At 40.6% G+C, this 23,409-nt stretch overlaps 1 protein-coding gene, 16 non-coding genes and 1 pseudogene across 19 annotated transcripts in view; all 18 read left to right on the top strand.

Moving 5' to 3' along the window:
* The first annotated feature begins 3,819 nt into the window (after nt 1–3,819).
* LOC143892817 (putative MYST-like histone acetyltransferase 1) overlaps nt 3,820–23,409 on the top strand; it is a 55,551-nt gene continuing 35,961 nt past the window's right edge. The window contains exons 1-4 of one of the 3 annotated variants that reach the window (XM_077397695.1): nt 15,865–15,943; nt 16,340–16,399; nt 20,449–20,537; nt 20,934–20,993. In XM_077397695.1, the coding sequence (XP_077253810.1) occupies nt 20,475–20,537; nt 20,934–20,993 (123 nt within the window). In that variant the 5' untranslated portion in view covers nt 15,865–15,943; nt 16,340–16,399; nt 20,449–20,474. Of the gene's footprint in view, nt 4,888–15,854; nt 15,944–16,339; nt 16,400–20,448; nt 20,538–20,933; nt 20,994–23,409 lie in introns of those variants that run through there. The other 2 variants (XM_077397696.1, XM_077397698.1) reach the window with 2 other exon arrangements.
* On the top strand, nt 5,180–5,993 carry LOC143892123 (aspartic proteinase A1 pseudogene; annotated as a pseudogene).
* On the top strand, nt 8,762–8,842 carry LOC143847661 (small nucleolar RNA U31b). The gene has a single exon (XR_013235184.1). It is a non-coding gene; the product is annotated as a small nucleolar RNA U31b (small nucleolar RNA).
* Nucleotides 8,939–9,017, top strand: LOC143847606 (small nucleolar RNA Z195/SNORD33/SNORD32 family). Its single transcript, XR_013235135.1, has one exon. It is a non-coding gene; the product is annotated as a small nucleolar RNA Z195/SNORD33/SNORD32 family (small nucleolar RNA).
* LOC143847615 (small nucleolar RNA Z196/R39/R59 family) lies at nt 9,067–9,152 on the top strand. Its single transcript, XR_013235142.1, has one exon. It is a non-coding gene; the product is annotated as a small nucleolar RNA Z196/R39/R59 family (small nucleolar RNA).
* Nucleotides 9,232–9,374, top strand: LOC143847640 (small nucleolar RNA F1/F2/snoR5a). The gene has a single exon (XR_013235166.1). It is a non-coding gene; the product is annotated as a small nucleolar RNA F1/F2/snoR5a (small nucleolar RNA).
* LOC143847660 (small nucleolar RNA U31b) lies at nt 11,588–11,668 on the top strand. Its single transcript, XR_013235183.1, has one exon. It is a non-coding gene; the product is annotated as a small nucleolar RNA U31b (small nucleolar RNA).
* Nucleotides 11,765–11,843, top strand: LOC143847609 (small nucleolar RNA Z195/SNORD33/SNORD32 family). Its single transcript, XR_013235137.1, has one exon. It is a non-coding gene; the product is annotated as a small nucleolar RNA Z195/SNORD33/SNORD32 family (small nucleolar RNA).
* LOC143847614 (small nucleolar RNA Z196/R39/R59 family) lies at nt 11,894–11,979 on the top strand. The gene has a single exon (XR_013235141.1). It is a non-coding gene; the product is annotated as a small nucleolar RNA Z196/R39/R59 family (small nucleolar RNA).
* LOC143847639 (small nucleolar RNA F1/F2/snoR5a) lies at nt 12,059–12,201 on the top strand. Its single transcript, XR_013235165.1, has one exon. It is a non-coding gene; the product is annotated as a small nucleolar RNA F1/F2/snoR5a (small nucleolar RNA).
* On the top strand, nt 14,416–14,496 carry LOC143847659 (small nucleolar RNA U31b). Its single transcript, XR_013235182.1, has one exon. It is a non-coding gene; the product is annotated as a small nucleolar RNA U31b (small nucleolar RNA).
* LOC143847607 (small nucleolar RNA Z195/SNORD33/SNORD32 family) lies at nt 14,593–14,671 on the top strand. Its single transcript, XR_013235136.1, has one exon. It is a non-coding gene; the product is annotated as a small nucleolar RNA Z195/SNORD33/SNORD32 family (small nucleolar RNA).
* On the top strand, nt 14,722–14,807 carry LOC143847613 (small nucleolar RNA Z196/R39/R59 family). The gene has a single exon (XR_013235140.1). It is a non-coding gene; the product is annotated as a small nucleolar RNA Z196/R39/R59 family (small nucleolar RNA).
* Nucleotides 14,887–15,029, top strand: LOC143847638 (small nucleolar RNA F1/F2/snoR5a). Its single transcript, XR_013235164.1, has one exon. It is a non-coding gene; the product is annotated as a small nucleolar RNA F1/F2/snoR5a (small nucleolar RNA).
* Nucleotides 19,010–19,090, top strand: LOC143847658 (small nucleolar RNA U31b). Its single transcript, XR_013235181.1, has one exon. It is a non-coding gene; the product is annotated as a small nucleolar RNA U31b (small nucleolar RNA).
* Nucleotides 19,187–19,265, top strand: LOC143847605 (small nucleolar RNA Z195/SNORD33/SNORD32 family). The gene has a single exon (XR_013235134.1). It is a non-coding gene; the product is annotated as a small nucleolar RNA Z195/SNORD33/SNORD32 family (small nucleolar RNA).
* Nucleotides 19,316–19,401, top strand: LOC143847612 (small nucleolar RNA Z196/R39/R59 family). The gene has a single exon (XR_013235139.1). It is a non-coding gene; the product is annotated as a small nucleolar RNA Z196/R39/R59 family (small nucleolar RNA).
* LOC143847637 (small nucleolar RNA F1/F2/snoR5a) lies at nt 19,481–19,623 on the top strand. The gene has a single exon (XR_013235163.1). It is a non-coding gene; the product is annotated as a small nucleolar RNA F1/F2/snoR5a (small nucleolar RNA).

The raw sequence follows: 23,409 nt of genomic DNA, 5'->3' as shown, positions 1-23,409 counted from the left end.
AGTGATGATTCAAAATAAACGGGTTTAAGTTCAATGATTAATAGGATAGGGTTGTGTAATCAATGAGAAAATTCTATTACCAATGTTTAGAGTGGGCCCACTACATGATTATATTCAGTTTAAAACGAATGTGTGCGTCCATGTGTATGCGTGGGCGTGCCAGCCTCTCCTGAGGCAATGAATCGGAAACTCAATTCGAGGGGTTTGAAGACTGAAATGTTTCCGTCCCCTGTGATTGGATTTCGGGCGGTTGAGAAGAAGAGGGAAATGACGCTTCTTCCTTAGGCTCCTCTGCCTTTGCACCGATGGAAGGGACCTTTTAGATGCAGAGCACGACGCTAAAGGCAAGGAGATGTCGACACGCACGAGGCGTGAGCAACACTCAGGGTTGACAGATTGTCCGACTCAAGCTACACGACAAAACAGACACGAACAAGACGTTTGTGCGAAGGGTAAACAAATTAAAGAGACAGACTCACCTGGGAAGATGAATTCATTGATCCCTTAATCTAGGTCAGCTACAGCTACGAAAAGTAAAAGGGTGCGAGTGTTGAAAAAGTAATGATAAAATGCTAATACACGTTTTAATTTAGTTGTGAGACCTCTTCTTTGGAAGCGGACGCCTCCTTTTATGGCTTTATTCGAGTAACCGTTTGTGGAGCTGATGAAATATTGAGAGAAGACTTTCTGGCAAGGAAGTTGTTAAATTTGAGCCATAAGAAGAAAAAAAAAAGACACAAGGAGTTGTAGAACCTTAAGCATAAATTCAAGATCTTCAAGATGGAAGTGGAGCACAACGGTTGAAGTTTTGCCTGACATGCCGTCAGACTCCTCAAAACAATTCTAAGTCTTTGAACCTTAAGCAAAAGAGCTTGTACATCAAATACATCAGGAGGCCATCCTTGGACGTCTGAACTTTTATGGCCAAAATCCCAACGTTTAAAAAATCCTTCTATAAACCCTTTGGGCCAAAAGCAAAATTAAACAATTTCTTTCAAATACATTATAAACCTGGGGCATTTATGCGCCCAAACTACGTCGGACCTGATCCCCAACTCTTCAGGGGTACGTAGGCAACTTGATTAATTCAAATTCGGTCAAACCTTGGGATAAAATCCCTTTCAAATTTTGAAGTTAAGTGCTAAACCATTATTTGAAAAACCCCAAAGCGAACTACGCGGATCTGATCCTCCATTTTTTGAGTACGTAGGTAGTCTGGCTAGACCAGATTCGGTCCAAATCGTTTAAACTTTAAATATCCCACCCTTTTGAACCCAAGCCTTCCTAGAAAGTCCTTCTGGTGAAATAAGCAAAAGTTGAGACAAGTGGTCTTTTAGACTGAAGACTTGGAAAGCAAAAGTTGTGACTTCTTTTGAAGAGATAAATCAATGAGACAGAGAAGCAACCTCTACACAGGGCAGGATCCTGGAATCCGAGTAGTGTCGACAAGACTTACTTTGATGTCCTTTTAAACTAGGGGCATTAAGGCCGAGCAACCCAAAGGGGTAACAACCATGACGGAAATCCCGATGGAGGAAACTAGAGCCTCTTGACATGGTTATCGAGAGTACTCTAAGAGTGGCTAGCCTTACCATAATAAAATAACACATTTTATCTAAGGGTGAATCAAAAGTGAGTCAGGTCCCTTGAGTAATTTGAGTCTTCTTTGATTGAGTCATTGAAAGTCTTTTTCTTATTTTTAGCATTTTCTCTCTCTCAATGTCCAAAGTGTTTGCACTAGAAGAGCGAGAGTATACATTTTTAAATGTGAAGAAAACTCAGAGTAGATCATAGTTTAGAAATCAAGGAAAGGGCAAGAGACATTTTGTTTAAACTTGTCAGAGACATCAAAGCCTCAAGTACTGAGCAATGAAAGAAAAAAATTCTCAGACTCATCCATTGTGGATATCCTTTTACACATATACCAAAGAAAGAACCCATGCAAGCTTAAACTTTTCTTACCTATCCTGGTTTTGCTCTCCAATGAATCATGTCATAGAAGTAATCATACTAGGGGCATCTTTTATGACTTGCGTCATAAAATATATCAAGCAAGATATTTGAGATAGATATTCTCAGCAGATAGAGACAAGAGAAGCTTGAGCATATCTCATGAGCTAAACTTTCAAATTTCTAAATTGAACTAAATCTTTGAAAGAGTCAATGTTTCAGATAATCTAGTCCCCAGCGGAGTCTAAAATTCACTTTTGCAATATTCAAATCTTAGCAGAATGCTTTGCCTCTCTTTAAAAGAGTCAATACCCAAAAATTCCATCAAGTTTTTCGAGTATGGTTTTCAGTAATGATCATGCACTCCCATTTATTCTCGGCAGGATATAGCTATGCTATCAATGAACTCGATATAAGATCGATAAACCCATAACTCATGTTTGCAAGCCCTTTGGGCCTAAAAGAAAAGAAAAGAAATCTTTTGATTGTTAATCAGTGAGGTGCCAAGTAGTGGCCTGTTTATTTGTTGCTTGGTGAAAAGTAGTTTCGCCTTGGTATTGAATGTTTGGGCGAGAAGTAGTTTCCTCAAATATTTGAATACCCAGATGATTAGCAATGAAATGTCAAGTAGTGACTTGCTTAATCATCGCTTCGCAATGTATCGCTACCTAACGAGTTAGGAGTCAGGTATATCTGCGTGGATTTATATGGAACTGTTTAGGAGGACCATATAAATCTTGGGTGATTCGCTACCTTGAAAGAGAGGAGTCAGAGTTACCCGGATAACTAAACAGATGGATTTTCAGCAATGGTCTGTATAGCTATCGTCTGGTGAAAAGTAGTTTCACCATGTTTTTAGATTGGGTGAGAAGTAGTTTCCCCTTTCGATTGGAAGTTTGGGTGAAAAGTAGTTTCCCTTTTGATTTAAAAATATTGGGCGAAAAGTAGTTTCCCCTTTAATTGAAAGTTTGGGTGAAAAGTAGTTTCCCCTTTGATTTAAAGGCGAAAAGTAGTTTCCCCTTTGATTTAAAGGCGAAAAGTAGTTTCCCCTTTGATTGGAAATTGGGCGAAAAGTAGTTTTCCCGTTGATTGAAAAATTGGGCGAGAAGTAGTTTCCCCGTTGATTGAAAAATTGGGTGAAAAGTAGTTTCCCCTTGTAGACACCCCATTTTGACCGAACCCTTTTACGTTTTGTTTTAAAATAATTACTCTAATAAACTAGTGTTATAAGGTCCCAAATTGTGCCCTATGTTAGCTTAGGGTCCCACCAGGGTCCCTGCAAAATTTCGTCAAGATCCGTGCTCATTTGCCTAGCAAACAAGCTAAGACAGTATCGTGGTGCAAGTTCAGCAGGGTGGCGATTTAGCCAGAAAAGGAGTTGTGCTGGAATCTGAAAAACCAGTTCAAATTTGCCATTTGGGCTGTCAAGGGAGATACAGGGGCATGCTGATTAGTGTGTAACAAAATTAGTTAGGAGGAGAATCTTTGGAAGCTTCCTAGGTGGTTAGGCTTCCTTTGATCATAGCCCTTAAACAAAAAGCTGATTTGAAGGGCTAAGATCAAAAGGGAGGAGAATATATTTTCTCAAAAATATTTCCCCCTGTTTTCTGCTTGGGACCACCCCCCGCTGGTATAAAAAGTAATTATAAATACACTAGGGTTGGTTGTCCATGGAAAAGGAGGGGTTAAATACATTTTTAGTTTTGCTTAGATTCATCTTACCCGAGGCCCCCCATAGAGCAAAGGATTAGTCGCAAATACACTGCATGGGGTGGTCCAGTAAGTAATTGGGGGTACGAATTTATCATTCACTTTTTTTCTTTAAAATCCAAATCGATTAGGGTTTGGGAAGGGAGTTCTTAATTTTTGTTGAAGAGGAGCAGCTGCAGAGAGAGGGAGAGGAAGAGGAAGAGAGGGATTTGCAGCCGCCTCGTATCTCCACCACCGACCACCATCCTCCACCATCACCATCACTCTCTCCACCTCTTACCTACCCTCACGACCACCATCTCCTTCACCCAAACCATTTTCTCCGGCGAAGCCATCGGAACCCCTTCTCCTAACCCCTCTGCAACCCACCTCCGACCCTATCTCCATCTTAGATCCCCTTTCTTCCTTAATTTTCACCATCACTAACATCAGCCTATCCCAACCTCCATTGATTCCGGCCACCCTACCGGAATCCAACCAACCTCCAACCGAAATCCGTCTTAAATCCCATATTAGCATCCCTTGCCTTTACCCATTTTCATTTCTAACTTCCTTTCCTACCAAACCCATCTCATTAATCTCATCAACATACATCATTTTCTCTTTTTTTTTTAAATTTATTTATCCATTGATTCCGGTCGTATTTCACCGGAATCCGGCAGAGCCAACTCATAAAGCCAATCCGACCCTTCTCCCATCTCTCAGCAGACCCATTTTCTCCCTTATTCCTTAATTAGATCCTAATTCACCCTCTTGCCTTCATTTCACCCAAACCCATTCACCACCCTCTGAGTTTATCCCCATTAATTCCGGCCACAAGCCACCGGAATCCGGTAACCCCATTGCCGCCGGCCACCACAAGCCACCGGAATCTGAGCCGTCCCAATCACCACGCTCCTTCCATACATAGCCCTCCATTTTCTTCTTCAATCCAAGCACCAGTTTTACCTCCTCAAACTCCATCTTATTAGAATCCAAAACCCCCATTTTCCCAAGTCAAAGCCCTCTTTAATCTTCTTCCCCTCGGTGGTATTTCCCTTTATGGAATTTCGATCGGATCCGGCCGTCCGCTTTGGATCCAATTGATCTCACTGTTGAGTGAGAGTGTTTGATCGAGAAGGGTTTCTTGGGCTGTGAGAGAAGGACCATCATGCAAACAGCGCAGTCGATGTCTTGTTCATCCGGAAATTCTGACAACGAAATTTAGGATCTAGAACCCATCTGCAGGTGACCCTCTTAATCTTCTCTTCTAATATAGGTTGAGGTGTTATGCAAATTCAATTGCCATTGTTGTCTTTATCTACTTTGTTGGATGTCAAGGTAGCTTTCTTTCATTTCAAAACCAGTTTTCACTGCTTTATTTTATTTTATTTGCTCCTTGAAGTTATGACTGGGAATTGCAATAACCATTGATTTAGTTGCTTTTCTCCCCTCATTTTTTTTTATGAAATGAGAACGTAAGGCTGGTTCAATGCAGCGATCAAAATAGAGTGGTGTTTTTCCTAGTTATATTACTCTTATGTTCCTGTGACCCAGAAAGGTTACTGGCAATTTGACATGGGAGATGTCCTAGTTGGTGGTCAAACAACTGGATTCTGTGCAGAAGGTTGTTCGGCAATTGCAGATTCTGGAGCTTCGTTGATTGCTGGTCCTACAATTGTTATTACTGAAATCAATCATGCCGTTGGAGCTGCTGGAATTGTTAGCCAGGAGTGCAAAACTGTAGTGTCAGAATATGGTGAACTGATAATGGAAATGTTGTTGAGTGAGGCAAATCCGAGAAAAATCTGCTCTCAGATTAGTTTGTGCGTTTTTGATGGAACCCAAAGTGTTAGTATTGGAATCGAGAGTGTAGTGAATAAGGACGGTAAGGGCAAATCCGTTGGTGTGGGCGATCCAATGTGCTCTTCTTGTGAGATGGCGGTGTATGGATTCAAAACCAGCTTAGGCAGAATAAGACACAGGATCTTATATTGAACTACATCAATGAGCTTTGAGACCGACTGCCTAGTCCAATGGGAGAATCAGCTGTCGACTGCAGTGTTCTTTCTTCCCTGCCCAGTGTTTCTTTCACCATTGAGGGCAAAACATTTGACCTCACCCCAGAGCAGTACATCCTTAAAGTGGGCGAGGGACCTGCAGCTCAGTCTATTAGTGGATTTACTGCTTTGGGTGTACCACCTCCCCGTGGTCCTATCTGGATCTTGGGTGGTGTCTTCATGGGAGTCTATCACACCGTGTTCGATTACGGCAACCTCTTGAGCCAACCCTTGGCCTTCATGTACAGGTGTGTACGTGTATATCCTTGTACCCGTTTGGGTTTATATGTTTGAAAATTTGTGTATCCTCCATCAATCTATTCCCTCGTCTAAATTGTCTTGAAATACCTGAAATCTGTCCCAATTTTTGCCCAGTTCAGCCCACGAAATCTGTCCCAATTTTTGCCCTGTTTGGTCCCAGGTTCTGTCCACAAAATCAGCCCCCGTTTCAGCACAGATTCACCCCCATTTCAGCCCCATTGCTGCCCCTGTTTCAGCACAGTCCCAGCTCTTTGATTATTGAGCGTCCGGGCATTGTTTAAGGTGAAAAAAGCTTGCCATTACCTTCTATATCCCTTACCGTATGCTCCGAGTGATGGAATTACACCTTTGCCCCTGTTAGGGTTGACCTCTTTACCTTCTATATCCCTTGCCATTACCTTCTGTCCACAAAATCAGCCCCCGTTTCAGCACAGATTCACCCCCATTGCTGCCCCTGTTTCAGCACAGTCCCAGCTCTTTGATTATTGAGCGTCCGGGCATTGTTTAAGGAGAAAAAAGCTTGCCATTACCTTCTATATCCCTTACCGTATGCTCCGAGTGATGGAATTACACCTTTGCCCTTGTTAGGGTTGACCTCTATTTTATTTTTTTATGACATAGGGTATCCCCACCCCCTTTTTTAGGTCAGGCTATTCCCTATGGATGCTCGCAATCACATGGAAACCACCCGCATCGGGGTAAGCCCGAGGGGATTCGAACTCTCGTGACTTGGGAGCACACCCATGACAGCCAAAGCCCCACACACGTACGGGCTATGCCTTCTTTATTCTCACATCCTCTGCAGTCCAGGTGGCTATTATCCACTTTCCCATGATTGGCAACAATTATAACACATTCTTGAATCACTCCAAACATAACAGCTACTTGATAATTCAATCCCATTCCATTGATTGTCTTCATTAAAGGTGAACATGCCCCGATAAGATTTTCAATAATAGCCCATCCCTTTAGGTTCTAATGTATGCACATTCTCCTACACGTTCATTAGGTGCCAACGCAGCGTATAATTTACTTGGCGCAGCCCGTGCAGACTGCAATTTGGTAATTCCGCTATCTGTGACCAATATAAGCCAAAATGGATGTAAACAGATTCGTTGGATCAAGTTGATCTCTATTGTAAACATGCCACCTGCATGAGTCTGGTTTCACTGACGCCTCTAGAATGTATCTAAGAAGTGTTGAGCATGGGTTGATTAGAGTCTTTTTTAAATAACTGGTATTCCAGCCCATACTATCCATCGGTGTAAGATGGTGAACCAAACCCAAATGCGTTGGTTTGGGTAGAGATGGTGGACCCCTGCCCGTCAAAGCATGAGTTGTAAAATGGTAGGCCTCATCACATAAAAAACACAAGGAGTGAAACGGTGGCCCCATCACATTAGTAACATTAGGTATAAATCCCTTGTGTGCAGGGGTACTGTAAGGCTTGGCTTAGGGCTCACCAAGTGGGGGTTCCAAATCATGAATCATCGGGGGTACATTTGGTTGGGGGTATATTTGGTTGCATGAAAATTGACTGAACTCAACTCAACTCAACTCAACTACGCCTTTGTCCCAAACTAGTTGGGGTCGGCTATGAAAATTGACTTACGTAGGATAAAAATATGGGTTTTTTGCCAAATGTAATTGAATGTCCATTCGCACACAAGAGGGCTGTAAAATGGTGCATGCTCGTGATGTCTGGCATGGGGGTACCGCCCTTGATTTGATCCACAGCCTCTTAAAAGTGGGCTGCCGTTGGATCAAATATCAAGGGCGGTACTGGCCACACAGGACTTAAGCTCGGGCACCATAGAAAAACTCGGGAAAAAAAAGTCTTGGGATCCCACTTATTTGCTGTTGCATCTAGTTATTTAGATGATCTAAACTATTCATTGGTTGGTCTCATGATAGATAAGTTAAAGGGAAGCCCAATGCACAAGGCTCGGGCCATTGCTGGGTCTGAGAGGGGCGGAGCCCGGAGGGCTAGATAGATAGGTTGTGCGGTTAGGATCATTCTACGGAGAATATTTTTGGGCCACAACCTATCAGACAACAAATGAATGGCTTAGATTATCCAAATATGAGAGAGAGGGCTCGTATAGCAGGTGAATAGCGAAATGGATCCGAGCGGGATGATCCTAACCGTCCAATCGACAAACTTTTGAGGACCCGATTCCAACCCGTTCGATAGACTATTGAGGATCCGAACCAAACCCATATAAATAGAAAGCAAAACCCTAGAAACCACAAACCCTAATTTTCTCCTTTAAAAACCCTCTGCCTTTCCTTCTCCTATCACTCTAATTTCACCTCACCAGTCATCCCTGCGCTACGCCTAGCCTTTCTCCTCTCGTCCTCTACTCCGTTTTTCCCATGTTCTTAATCCTAATCCGTCGCTGATTTGAGCAATTTCTTTGAGAAATTTGTTAGTTTTCATATTACTTCGTCTCCTTTCTTCGGTTTTATCTAATCTTCTCTCTTTTTTTTCCAGCGATTTCTCTTTCCATTAAAGAGTTTTTCCTAAGGCCCTGGAACTATTATCCTGAAAAAAGAGGGAAAATTAGTGGAAACCGATTTTAAGTAGATTTTAGTTTCCGAATGCGATGCCTCATCAACAGGAGATCCTAGTTCCCTATCCCTAAATCTTCATCAACGAAGAATTTTTCTTGGTTAAAGCTCATGATTTCTTGCTCTGTTTTTCATCAGTTAGGGCATCTTATTTTTTCTCTGAAGAAAAGAAACTCTTTTACTGAAGATAATAATCCATCTAATCTCAGATCTTTTATTTTCGTATTTACGAATGTGATGATAGTTATTGTCGCCCCAGTCTTACAAGCATCAATCGATGCCATATGGTAATCGACTAGATTATCTGATTCCTAAAATAAAATATCATGTTTTTTTCTTTTTTGAATTTTCTTTGATTTTTCCAATCTATGAACCGATGTGCTTGTGTTCAGATCTTCAACAATGCAGAGAGGCGTGATGATACCTATCCATTTTAGTCTGTACACCACGTGATGAATATTTACATGCACTACCATCTGATCTCTCCTGCAACAAATTTTTCATCTTTTTTTTATTTAATTTTAAATTAAAAAAGCGCATTCGATGATGAAAATATGAAATTATTGCTGAGTTTGGCTATGATTAATTTCATTAAATCACCATCTTTCGGCTGAGAATGCACTAATTCTATTATCTATTGTGAAACTTCAGAGTTTTTTGTTTATTTATTTTGAAGTCCCTTGTATTTCATTTCTGATCGAGTTGCCTTTTGGTATCTGATGCCCTGTCTGAATGTTTGTAGCTGGGCTTCTCGTAAAAAAGGCAGAAATGAAAATAAAACAGGCCTTGCGACACTGGTTGCTTCTCATAAGCTTCCTGTTACTTTTTTTCCTGTTTACATTGCATATCAAAATCTATTTCAAGCATTATAATGAGCTCTTTGATTATTGAGCGTCTGGGCATTGTTTAAGGAGAAAAAAAGCTTGCCATTACCTTTATATCCCTTACCGTATGCTCCGAGTGATGGAATTACACCTTTGCCCTTGTTAGGGTTGACCTCTTTATCTACGGTTGACCAGTGTTTGCCACATCTGAGGCAAATCACCCCAAACCTGAAATTCAGGAATCGACATCTGCTGCATACCCAGTCCCTCAGATTCTGTTCTCTCATTTTGCTAGCCGTGTCAATCTTTCTGTCCTTCATTGAAATGTTCCATCCGGGTTGTATTTCCATCGCCGTAGAGTGGTGGCTACCACATTTCTCCTTCGGATTGTGTCTTCCCTGGCTGGAAGAATCAGGAGGATTGTCTTGGACGAGAGGGTCCGTCGCTTACTATCCTCCTCTGCAATTTTGTTTTCCTGCTCTACCTGCAACACACTCTCCATCTGCTTGAAACCCTTCTTCTTCAAGTACTCAATCAGGATCTTCTGTACGTCTGTTTCCTTCATTCAGTCCTCACACAACATGAGAATATGTTGTTTGTTTTTTTCCTGTTTTTTTACTCCAGTACTTATTAATGACTTATTACAAAAAGATTATTTTATGACAAATAACCAACACTGTCCACTTCTGTTACACCATGCAGTTTTAATTTTTCTTTTGCATTGAGTCATTGACATATATTGCGCTTTGGGCTATACGACTTTGATTCTTTTATTTTATTTTAATTTATTCTTCTGCTTGCAAAATTTTGCTATTCATAGTTGTGCACTTCTTGTCTGCAGTCAATAGAAGGCTTGATGCGTGGGTTATGCTTGAGCAGCTTGATCTTTCTATCATTTTGTTCTAGTGTCAAATGCAGATTATATTGTTTGTAGGATACTCATATTTCGACTATTATATATAATGGCAAGTTGAGATTTCTAATTTCTTTCACTTGCATCACTATGTGGTCTATTTGGGGGCACCATAGAAAAACTCGAGAAAAAAAAGTTTTGGGATCCCACTTATTTGCTGTTGCCTCCATCAATGAAGGAAGGGCATCGTACTGGCTCAAGTCAATCGAATCAATCTCTTATTTCGGGGGTGATCAGAAAACGTAAGGGCGCTAACGCCCTGTATTGTAAAGGGAAAACGTAAGTGCGCTAGCGCGCCTTGGTTCGCTAGCGCCATTACTAGTAAAGGGGCTTGAAAGCTTACGTTTGCTGCTTGAACGCCGTAGTTTGCTCCGTAGTTTGTTGCATCTAGTTATTTAGATGATCTAAACTATTCATTGGTTGGTCTCATGATAGATAAGTTAAAGGGCAGCCCAATGCACAAGGCTCCGGCCATTGCTGGGTCTGGGAGGGGCGGAGCCCGGAGGGCTAGATAGATAGGTTGTGCGGTTAGGATCATTCTACGGAGAATATTTTTGGGCCACAACCTATCAGACAACAAATGAATGGCTTAGATCATCCAAATATGAGAGAGAGGGCTCGTATAGCAAGTGAATAGCGAAATGGATCCGAGCGGGATGATCCTAACCGTCCAATCGGCAAACTTTTGAGGACCCGATTCCAACCCGTTCGATAGACTATTGAGGATCCGAACCAAACCCATATAAATAGAAAGCAAAACCCTAGAAACCACAAACCCTAATTTTCTCCTTTAAAAACCCTCCGCCTTTCCTTCTCCTATCACTCTAATTTCACCTCACCAGTCATCCCTGCGCTGCGCCTAGCCTTTCTCCTCTCGTCCTCTACTCCGTTTTTCCCATGTTCTTAACCCTAATCCGTCGCTGATTTGAGCAATTTCTTTGAGAAATTTGTTAGTTTTCATATTACTTCGTCTCCTTTCTTCGGTTTTATCTAATCTTCTCTTTTTTTTCCAGCGATTTCTCTTTCCATTGAAGAGTTTTTCCTAAGGCCCTGAAACTATTATTCTGAAAAAAGAGGGAAAATTAGTGGAAACCGATTTTAAGTAGATTTTAGTTTCCGAATGCGATCCCTCATCAACAGGAGATCCTAGTTCCCTATCCCTAAATCTTCATCAACGAAGAATTTTTCTTGGTAAAGCTCATGATTTCTTGCTCTGTTTTTCATCAGTTAGGGCATCTTATTTTTTCTCTGAAGAAAAGAAACTCTTTTACTGAAGATAATAATCCATCTAATCTCAGATCTTTTATTTTCGTATTTACGAATGTGATGATAGTTATTGTCGCCCCAGTCTTACAAGCATCAATCGATGCCATATGGTGATCGACTAGATTATCTGATTCCTAAAATAAAATCTCATCTTTTTTTCTTTTTTGAATTTTCTTTGATTTTTCCAATCTATGAACCGATGTGCTTGTGTTCAGATCTTCAACAATGCAGAGAGGCGTGATGATACCTATCCATTTTAGTCTGTACACCGCGTGATGAATATTTACATGCACTACCATCTGATCTCTCCTGCAACAAATTTTTCATCTTTTTTTTTATTTAATTTTAAATTAAAAAAGCGCATTCGATGATGAAAATATGAAATTATTGCTGAGTTTGGCTATGATTAATTTCATTAAATCACCATCTTTCGGCTGAGAATGCACTAATTCTATTATCTATTGTGAAACTTCAGAGTTTTTTGTTTATTTATTTTGAAGTCTCTTGTATTTCATTTCTGATCGAGTTGCCTTTTGGTATCTGATGCCCTGTCTGAATGTTTGTAGCTGGGCTTCTCGTAAAAAAGGCAGAAATGAAAATAAAACAGGCCTTGCGACACTGGTTGCTTCTCATAAGCTTCCTGTTACTTTTTTTCCTGTTTACATTGCATATCAAAATCTATTTCAAGCATTATAATGAGCTCTTTGATTATTGAGCGTCTGGGCATTGTTTAAGGAGAAAAAAAGCTTGCCATTACCTTCTATATCCCTTACCGTATGCTCCGAGTGATGGAATTACACCTTTGCCCTTGTTAGGGTTGACCTCATTATCTACGGTTGACCAGTGTTTGCCACATCTGAGGCAAATCACCCCAAACTTGAAATTCAGGAATCGACATCTGCTGCATACCCAGTCCCTCAGATTCTGTTCTCTCATTTTGCTAGCCGTGTCAATCCTTCTGTCCTTCATTGAAATGTTCCATCCGGGTTGTATTTCCATCGCCGTAGACTGGTGGCTACCACATTTCTCCTTCGGATTGTGTCTTCCCTGGCTGGAAGAATCAGGAGGATTGTCTTGGACGAGAGGGTCCGTCGCTTACTATCCCCCTCTGCAATTTTGTTTTCCTGCTCTACCTGCAACACACTCTCCATCTGCTTGAAACCCTTCTTCTTCAAGTACTCAATCAGGATCTTCTGTACGTCTGTTTCCTTCATTCAGTCCTCACACAACATGAGACTATGTTGTTTGCTTTTTTCCTGTTTTTTTACTCCAGTATTTAGTAATGACTTATTACAAAAAGATTATTTTATGACAAATAACCAACACTGTCCACTTCTGTTACACCATGCAGTTTTAATTTTTCTTTTGCATTGAGTCATTGACATATATTGCGCTTTGGGCTACACGACTTTGATTCTTTTATTTTATTTTAATTTATTCTTCTGCTTGCAAAATTTTGCTATTCATAGTTGTGCACTTCTTGTCTGCAGTCAATAGAAGGCTTGATGAGTGGGTTATGCTTGAGCAGCTTGATCTTTATATCATTTTGTTCTAGTGTCAAATGCAGATTATATTGTTTGTAGGATACTCATATTTCGACTATTATATATAATGGCAAGTTGAGATTTCTAATTTCTTTCACTTGCATCACTATGTGGTCTATTTGGGGGCACCATAGAAAAACTCGAGAAAAAAAAGTTTTGGGATCCCACTTATTTGCTGTTGCCTCCATCAATGAAGGAAGGGCATCGTACTGGCTCAAGTCAATCGAATCAATCTCTTATTTCGGGGGTGATCAGAAAACGTAAGGGCGCTAACGCCCTGTATTGTAAAGGGAAAACGTAAGTGCGCTAGCGCGCCTTGGTTCGCTAGCGCCATTACTAGTAAAGGGGCTTGAAAGCTTACGTTTGCTGCTTGAAAGCCGTAGTTTGCTCCGTAGTTTGTTGCATCTAGTTATTTAGATGATCTAAACTATTCATTGGTTGGTCTCATGATAGATAAGTTAAAGGGCAGCCCAATGCACAAGGCTCCGGCCATTGCTGGGTCTGGGAGGGGCGGAGCCCGGAGGGCTAGGTAGATAGGTTGTGCGGTTAGGATCATTCTACGGAGAATATTTTTGGGCCACAACCTATCAGACAACAAATGAATGGCTTAGATCATCCAAATATGAGAGAGAGGGCTCGTATAGCAAGTGAATAGCGAAATGGATCCGAGCGGGATGATCCTAACCGTCCAATCGGCAAACTTTTGAGGACCCGATTCCAACCCGTTCGATAGACTATTGAGGATCCGAACCAAACCCATATAAATAGAAAGCAAAACCCTAGAAACCACAAACCCTAATTTTCTCCTTTAAAAACCCTCCGCCTTTCCTTCTCCTATCACTCTAATTTCACCTCACCAGTCATCTCTGCGCTGCGCCTAGCCTTTCTCCTCTCGTCCTCTACTCCGTTTTTCCCATGTTCTTAACCCTAATCCGTCGCTGATTTGAGCAATTTCTTTGAGAAATTTGTTAGTTTTCATATTACTTCGTCTCCTTTCTTCGGTTTTATCTAATCTTCTCTTTTTTTTCCAGCGATTTCTCTTTCCATTGAAGAGTTTTTCCTAAGGCCCTGAAACTATTATTCTGAAAAAAGAGGGAAAATTAGTGGAAACCGATTTTAAGTAGATTTTAGTTTCCGAATGCGATCCCTCATCAACAGGAGATCCTAGTTCCCTATCCCTAAATCTTCATCAACGAAGAATTTTTCTTGGTAAAGCTCATGATTTCTTGCTCTGTTTTTCATCAGTTAGGGCATCTTATTTTTTCTCTGAAGAAAAGAAACTCTTTTACTGAAGATAATAATCCATCTAATCTCAGATCTTTTATTTTCGTATTTACGAATGTGATGATAGTTATTGTCGCCCCAGTCTTACAAGCATCAATCGATGCCATATGGTGATCGACTAGATTATCTGATTCCTAAAATAAAATCTCATCTTTTTTTCTTTTTTGAATTTTCTTTGATTTTTCCAATCTATGAACCGATGTGCTTGTGTTCAGATCTTCAACAATGCAGAGAGGCGTGATGATACCTATCCATTTTAGTCTGTACACCGCGTGATGAATATTTACATGCACTACCATCTGATCTCTCCTGCAACAAATTTTTCATCTTTTTTTTTATTTAATTTTAAATTAAAAAAGCGCATTCGATGATGAAAATATGAAATTATTGCTGAGTTTGGCTATGATTAATTTCATTAAATCACCATCTTTCGGCTGAGAATGCACTAATTCTATTATCTATTGTGAAACTTTAGAGTTTTTTGTTTATTTATTTTGAAGTCTCTTGTATTTCATTTCTGATCGAGTTGCCTTTTGGTATCTGATGCCCTGTCTGAATGTTTGTAGCTGGGCTTCTCGTAAAAAAGGCAGAAATGAAAATAAAACAGGCCTTGCGACACTGGTTGCTTCTCATAAGCTTCCTGTTACTTTTTTTCCTGTTTACATTGCATATCAAAATCTATTTCAAGCATTATAATGAGCTCTTTGATTATTGTGCATCTAGGCATTGTTTAAGGAGAAAAAAAGCTTGCCATTACCTTCTATATCCCTTACCGTATGCTCCGAGTGATGGAATTACACCTTTGCCCTTGTTAGGGTTGACCTCTTTATCTACGGTGGACCAGTGTTTGCCACATCTGAGGCAAATCACCCCAAACCTTAAATTCAGGAATCGACATCTGCTGCATACCCAGTCCCTCAGAGATTCTGTTCTCTCATCTTGCTAGCCGTGTCAATCTTTCTGTCCTTCATTGAAATGTTCCATCGGGGTTGTATTTCCATCGCCGTAGAGTGGTGGCTACCACATTTCTCCTTCGGATTGTGTCTTCCCTGGCTGGAAGAATCAGGAGGATTGTCTTGGACGACAGGGTCCGTCGCTTACTATCCTCCTCTGCAATTTTGTTTTCCTGCTCTACCTGCAACACACTCTCCATCTGCTTGAAACCCTTCTTCTTCAAGTACTCAATCAGGATCTTCTGTACGTCTGTTTCCTTCATTCAGTCCTCACACAACATGAGAATATGTTGTTTGCTTTTTTCCTATTTTTTTACTCCAGTACTTATTAATGAATTATTACAAAAAGATTATTTTATGACAAATAACCAACATTGTCCACTTCTGCTACACCATGCAGTTTTAATTTTTCTTTTGCATTGAGTCATTGACATATATTGCGCTTTGGGCTACATGACTTTGATTCTTTTATTTTATTTTAATTTATTCTTCTGCTTGCAAAATTTTGCTATTCATAGTTGTGCACTTCTTGTCTGCAGTCAATAGAAGGCTTGATGAGTGGGCTATGCTTGAGCAGCTTGATCTTGATTCAGTGGAGACTTATATTGATGAAAAGGTGGAGGACAAGGTATTGCCTATATCATTTTGTTCTAGTTTCAAATGCAGATTATATTGTTTGTAGGATACTCATATTTCGACTATTATATATAATGGCAAGTTGAGATTTCTAATTTCCTTCACTTGCATCACTATGTGGTCTATTTGGGGGCATATTTAAGTACACACTACTTCGTACTGCATGCCATTTCTGTGTTTGGCTAGGCAATTTTGGGGACCATTCCTCCTGATTACATTTAACTTTCGGACTGCCACTTGTTATCTCAGTTCTACTGTATCCACCTCTTTTGTTTTCTATTTTTTCATTCTCTATATCTGGATATCCTGCTCTTTTGGTTTGCATCTCATCGGAAAAGATTTTTATTTCTACACCTTGGAAGAAGTTTCTTACACATGCTCTTTTCAGGCAACAAGCTTGAAAATGACGCGTCATCAGAAACGCAAAATTGATGAGACACATGTGAAGGTACACTTCTATAAATGCATATATTGAGTTTTTTTTTCTTTTTTTTTTGAAAATACGTTTATTGAGGTTCTTGATTGTATTATTTATTTGATTTGATTTCATAGCATCATACTATCTTGTACTTATTTTGCTTCACTTTTTCTTTCTAAAAATTTAATAAGGGTTGTTGATTTAGTTTTGTCAACGCCATGTCTCTTTTATTTTTTTATGACATAGGGTATCCCCACCCCCTTTTTTAGGTCAGGCTATTCCCTATGGATGCTCGCAATCACATGTAAACCACCCGCATCGGGGTAAGCCCGAGGGGATTTGAACTCTCGTGACTTGGGAGCACACCCATGACAGCCAAAGCCCCACACACGTACGGGCTATGGCTTCTTTATTCTCACATCCTCTGCAGTCCAGGTGGCTATTATCCACGTTCCCATGATTGGCAACAATTGTAACACATTCTTGAATCACTCCAAACATAACAGCTACTTGATAATTCAATCCCATTCCATTGTCTTCATTAAAGGTGAACATGCCCCGATAAGATTTTCAATAATAGCCCATCCCTTTAGGTTCTAATGTATGCACATTCTCCTACACGTTCATTAGGTGCCAACGTAGCGTATAACTTACTTGGCGCAGCCCGCGCAGACTGCAATTTGGTAATTCCGCTATATGTGACCAATATAAGCCAAAATGGATGTAAACAGATTCGTTGGATCAAGTTGATCTCTATTGTAAACATGCCACCTGCATGAGTCTGGTTTCACTGACGCCTCTAGAATGTATCTAAGAAGTGTTGATCATGGGTTGATTAGAGTCTTTTTTAAATAACTAGTATTCCAGCCCATACTATCCATCGGTGTAAGATGGTGAACCAAACCCAAATGCGTTGTTGGTTTGGGTAGAGATGGTGGACCCCTGCCCGTCAAAGCATGAGGTGTAAAATGGTAGGCCTCATCACATAAAAAACACAAGGTGTGAAACGGTGGCCCCATCACATTAGTAACATGAGGTATAAATCCCTTGTGTGCAGGGGTACTGTAAGGCTGGGCTTAGGGCTCACCAAGTGGGGGTTCCAAATCATGAATCATCGGGGGTACATTTGGTTGGGGGTACATTTGGTTGCATGAAAATTGACTGAACTGAACTGAACTCAACTACGCCTTTGTCCCAAACTAGTTGGGGTCGGCTATGAAAATTGACTTACGTAGGATAAAAATATGGGTTTTTTGCCAAATGTCATTGAATGTCCATTCGCACACAAGGGGGCTGTAAAATGGTGCATGCTCGTGATGTCTGGCATGGGGGTACCGCCCTTGATTTGATCCACAGCCTCTTAAAAGTGGGCTGCCGTTGGATCAAATATGAAGGGCGGTACTGGCCACACAGGTCTTAAGCTCGGGCACCATAGAAAAACTCGGGAAAAAAAAGTTTTGGGATCCCACTTATTTGCTGTTGCCTCCATCAATGAAGGAAGGGCATCGTACTGGCTCAAGTCAATCGAATCAATCTCTTATCTCGGGGGTGATCAGAAAACGTAAGGGCGCTAACGCCCTGTATTGTAAAGGGAAAACGTAAGTGCGCTAGCGAGCCTTGGTTCGCTAGCGCCATTACTAGTAAAGGGGCTTGAAAGCTTACGTTTGCTGCTTGAAAGCCGTAGTTTGCTCCGTAGTTTGTTGCATCTAGTTATTTAGATGATCTAAACTATTCATTGGTTGGTCTCATGATAGATAAGTTAAAGGGCAGCCCAATGCACAAGGCTCCGGCCATTGCTGGGTCTGGGAGGGGCGGAGCCCGGAGGGCTAGATAGATAGGTTGTGCGGTTAGGATCATTCTACGGAGAATATTTTTGGGCCACAACCTATCAGACAACAAATGAATGGCTTAGATCATCCAAATATGAGAGAGAGGGCTCGTATAGCAAGTGAATAGCGAAATGGATCCGAGCGGGATGATCCTAACCGTCCAATCGGCAAACTTTTGAGGACCCGATTCCAACCCGTTCGATAGACTATTGAGGATCCGAACCAAACCCATATAAATAGAAAGCAAAACCCTAGAAACCACAAACCCTAATTTTCTCCTTTAAAAACCCTCCGCCTTTCCTTCTCCTATCACTCTAATTTCACCTCACCAGTCATCCCTGCGCTGCGCCTAGCCTTTCTCCTCTCGTCCTCTACTCCGTTTTTCCCATGTTCTTAACCCTAATCCGTCGCTGATTTGAGCAATTTCTTTGAGAAATTTGTTAGTTTTCATATTACTTCGTCTCCTTTCTTCGGTTTTATCTAATCTTCTCTCTTTTTTTTCCAGCGATTTCTCTTTCCATTGAAGAGTTTTTCCTAAGGCCCTGAAACTATTATCCTGAAAAAAGAGGGAAAATTAGTGGAAACCGATTTTAAGTAGATTTTAGTTTCCGAATGCGATCCCTCATCAACAGGAGATCATAGTTCCCTATCCCTAAATCTTCATCAACGAAGAATTTTTCTTGGTAAAGCTCATGATTTCTTGCTCTGTTTTTCATCAGTTAGGGCATCTTATTTTTTCTCTGAAGAAAAGAAACTCTTTTACTGAAGATAATAATCCATCTAATCTCAGATCTTTTATTTTCGTATTTACGAATGTGATGATAGTTATTGTCGCCCCAGTCTTACAAGCATCAATCGATGCCATATGGTGATCGACTAGATTATCTGATTCCTAAAATAAAATCTCATCTTTTTTTCTTTTTTGAATTTTCTTTGATTTTTCCAATCTATGAACCGATGTGCTTGTGTTCAGATCTTCAACAATGCAGAGAGGCGTGATGATACCTATCCATTTTAGTTTGTACACCGCGTGATGAATATTTACATGCACTACCATCTGATCTCTCCTGCAACAAATTTTTCATCTTTTTTTTATTTAATTTTAAATTAAAAAAAGCGCATTCGATGATGAAAATATGAAATTATTGCTGAGTTTGGCTATGATTAATTTCATTAAATCACCATCTTTCGGCTGAGAATGCACTAATTCTATTATCTATTGTGAAACTTTAGAGTTTTTTGTTTATTTATTTTGAAGTCTCTTGTATTTCATTTCTGATCGAGTTGCCTTTTGGTATCTGATGCCCTGTCTGAATGTTTGTAGCTGGGCTTCTCGTAAAAAAGGCAGAAATGAAAATAAAACAGGCCTTGCGACACTGGTTGCTTCTCATAAGCTTCCTGTTACTTTTTTTCCTGTTTACATTGCATATCAAAATCTATTTCAAGCATTATAATGAGCTCTTTGATTATTGTGCATCTAGGCATTGTTTAAGGAGAAAAAAAGCTTGCCATTACCTTCTATATCCCTTACCGTATGCTCCGAGTGATGGAATTACACCTTTGCCCTTGTTAGGGTTGACCTCTTTATCTACGGTGGACCAGTGTTTGCCACATCTGAGGCAAATCACCCCAAACCTTAAATTCAGGAATCGACATCTGCTGCATACCCAGTCCCTCAGAGATTCTGTTCTCTCATCTTGCTAGCCGTGTCAATCTTTCTGTCCTTCATTGAAATGTTCCATCGGGGTTGTATTTCCATCGCCGTAGAGTGGTGGCTACCACATTTCTCCTTCGGATTGTGTCTTCCCTGGCTGGAAGAATCAGGAGGATTGTCTTGGACGACAGGGTCCGTCGCTTACTATCCTCCTCTGCAATTTTGTTTTCCTGCTCTACCTGCAACACACTCTCCATCTGCTTGAAACCCTTCTTCTTCAAGTACTCAATCAGGATCTTCTGTACGTCTGTTTCCTTCATTCAGTCCTCACACAACATGAGAATATGTTGTTTGCTTTTTTCCTGTTTTTTTACTCCAGTACTTATTAATGAATTATTACAAAAAGATTATTTTATGACAAATAACCAACATTGTCCACTTCTGCTACACCATGCAGTTTTAATTTTTCTTTTGCATTGAGTCATTGACATATATTGCGCTTTGGGCTACATGACTTTGATTCTTTTATTTTATTTTAATTTATTCTTCTGCTTGCAAAATTTTGCTATTCATAGTTGTGCACTTCTTGTCTGCAGTCAATAGAAGGCTTGATGAGTGGGCTATGCTTGAGCAGCTTGATCTTGATTCAGTGGAGACTTATATTGATGAAAAGGTGGAGGACAAGGTATTGCCTATATCATTTTGTTCTAGTTTCAAATGCAGATTATATTGTTTGTAGGATACTCATATTTCGACTATTATATATAATGGCAAGTTGAGATTTCTAATTTCCTTCACTTGCATCACTATGTGGTCTATTTGGGGGCATATTTAAGTACACACTACTTCGTACTGCATGCCATTTCTGTGTTTGGCTAGGCAATTTTGGGGACCATTCCTCCTGATTACATTTAACTTTCGGACTGCCACTTGTTATCTCAGTTCTACTGTATCCACCTCTTTTGTTTTCTATTTTTTCATTCTCTATATCTGGATATCCTGCTCTTTTGGTTTGCATCTCATCGGAAAAGATTTTTATTTCTACACCTTGGAAGAAGTTTCTTACACATGCTCTTTTCAGGCAACAAGCTTGAAAATGACGCGTCATCAGAAACGCAAAATTGATGAGACACATGTGCAGGTACACTTCTATAAATGCATATATTGAGTTTTTTTTTCTTTTTTTTTTGAAAATACGTTTATTGAGGTTCTTGATTGTATTATTTATTTGATTTGATTTCATAGCATCATACTATCTTGTACTTATTTTGCTTCACTTTTTCTTTCTAAAAATTTAATAAGGGTTGTTGATTTAGTTTTGTCAACGCCATGTCTCTTTTATTTTTTTATGACATAGGGTATCCCCACCCCCTTTTTTAGGTCAGGCTATTCCCTATGGATGCTCGCAATCACATGTAAACCACCCGCATCGGGGTAAGCCCGAGGGGATTTGAACTCTCGTGACTTGGGAGCACACCCATGACAGCCAAAGCCCCACACACGTACGGGCTATGGCTTCTTTATTCTCACATCCTCTGCAGTCCAGGTGGCTATTATCCACGTTCCCATGATTGGCAACAATTGTAACACATTCTTGAATCACTCCAAACATAACAGCTACTTGATAATTCAATCCCATTCCATTGTCTTCATTAAAGGTGAACATGCCCCGATAAGATTTTCAATAATAGCCCATCCCTTTAGGTTCTAATGTATGCACATTCTCCTACACGTTCATTAGGTGCCAACGTAGCGTATAACTTACTTGGCGCAGCCCGCGCAGACTGCAATTTGGTAATTCCGCTATATGTGACCAATATAAGCCAAAATGGATGTAAACAGATTCGTTGGATCAAGTTGATCTCTATTGTAAACATGCCACCTGCATGAGTCTGGTTTCACTGACGCCTCTAGAATGTATCTAAGAAGTGTTGATCATGGGTTGATTAGAGTCTTTTTTAAATAACTAGTATTCCAGCCCATACTATCCATCGGTGTAAGATGGTGAACCAAACCCAAATGCGTTGGTTTGGGTAGAGATGGTGGACCTCTGCCCGTCAAAACATGAGGTGTAAAATGGTAGGCCTCATCACATAAAAAACACAAGGTGTGAAACGGTGGCCCCATCACATTAGTAACATGAGGTATAAATCCCTTGTGTGCAGGGGTACTGTAAGGCTGGGCTTAGGGCTCACCAAGTGGGGGTTCCAAATCATGAATCATCGGGGGTACATTTGGTTGGGGGTACATTTGGTTGCATGAAAATTGACTGAACTGAACTGAACTCAACTACGCCTTTGTCCCAAACTAGTTGGGGTCGGCTATGAAAATTGACTTACGTGGGATAAAAATATGAGTTTTTTGCCAAATGTCATTGAATGTCCATTCGCACACAAGGGGGCTGTAAAATGGTGCGTGCTTGTGATGTCTGGCATGGGGGTACCGCCCTTGATTTGATCCACAGCCTCTTAAAAGTGGGCTACAGTTGGATCAAATATGAAGGGCGGTACTGGCCACACAAGACATAAGCTCGGGCACCAAAGAAAAACTCGGAAAAAAAAAGTTTTGGGATCCCACTTATTTGCTGTTGCCTCCATCAATGAAGGAAGGGCATCGTACTGGCTCAAGTCAATCGAATCAATCTCTTATCTCGGGGGTGATCAGAAAACGTAAGGGCGCTAACGCCCTGTATTGTAAAGGGAAAACGTTAGTGCGCTAGCGCGCCTTGGTTCGCTAGCGCCATTACTAGTAAAGGGGCTTGAAAGCTTACGTTTGCTGCTTGAAAGCCGTAGTTTGCTCCGTAGTTTGTTGCATCTAGTTATTTAGATGATCTAAACTATTCATTGGTTGGTCTCATGATAGATAAGTTAAAGGGCAGCTCAATGCACAAGGCTCCGGCCATTGCTGGGTCTCGGAGGGGCGGAGCCCGGAGGGCTAGATTGATAGGTTGTGCGGTTAGGATCATTCTACGGAGAATATTTTTGGGCCACAACCTATCAGACAACAAATGAATGGCTTAGATCATCCAAATATGAGAGAGAGGGCTCGTATAGCAAGTGAATAGCGAAATGGAACCGAGCGGGATGATCCTAACCGTCCAATCGGCAGACTTTTGAGGACCCGATTCCAACCCGTTCGATAGACTATTGAGGATCCGAACCAAACCCATATAAATAGAAAGAAAAACACTAGAAACCACAAACCCTAATTTTCTCCTTTAAAAACCCTCCGCCTCTACTTCTCCTGTCACTCTAATTTCACCTCACTAGTCATCCCTGCGCTGCGCCTAGCCTTTCTCCTCTCGTCCTCTACTCCGTTTTTCCCATGTTCTTAACCCTAATCCGTCGCTGATTTGAGCAATTTCTTTGAGAAATTTGTTAGTTTTCATATTACTTCGTCTCCTTTCTTCGGTTTTATCTAATCTTCTCTCTTTTTTTTTCCAGCGATTTCTCTTTCCATTAAAGAGTTTTTCCTAAGGCCCTGAAACTATTATCCTGAAAAAAGAGGGAAAATTAGTGGAAACCGATTTTAAGTAGATTTTAGTTTCCTAATGCAAT

This window comes from Tasmannia lanceolata, unplaced genomic scaffold (genome assembly GCF_043159265.1).
Source record: "Tasmannia lanceolata isolate RefF3 unplaced genomic scaffold, GAP_Taslan_0.1 ptg000015l, whole genome shotgun sequence".
NCBI classification, from domain to species: Eukaryota; Viridiplantae; Streptophyta; class Magnoliopsida; order Canellales; family Winteraceae; genus Tasmannia; species Tasmannia lanceolata.
Note: the sequence above shows the minus strand (reverse complement) of the source record. Positions and strands in the feature narration are given on the sequence as shown.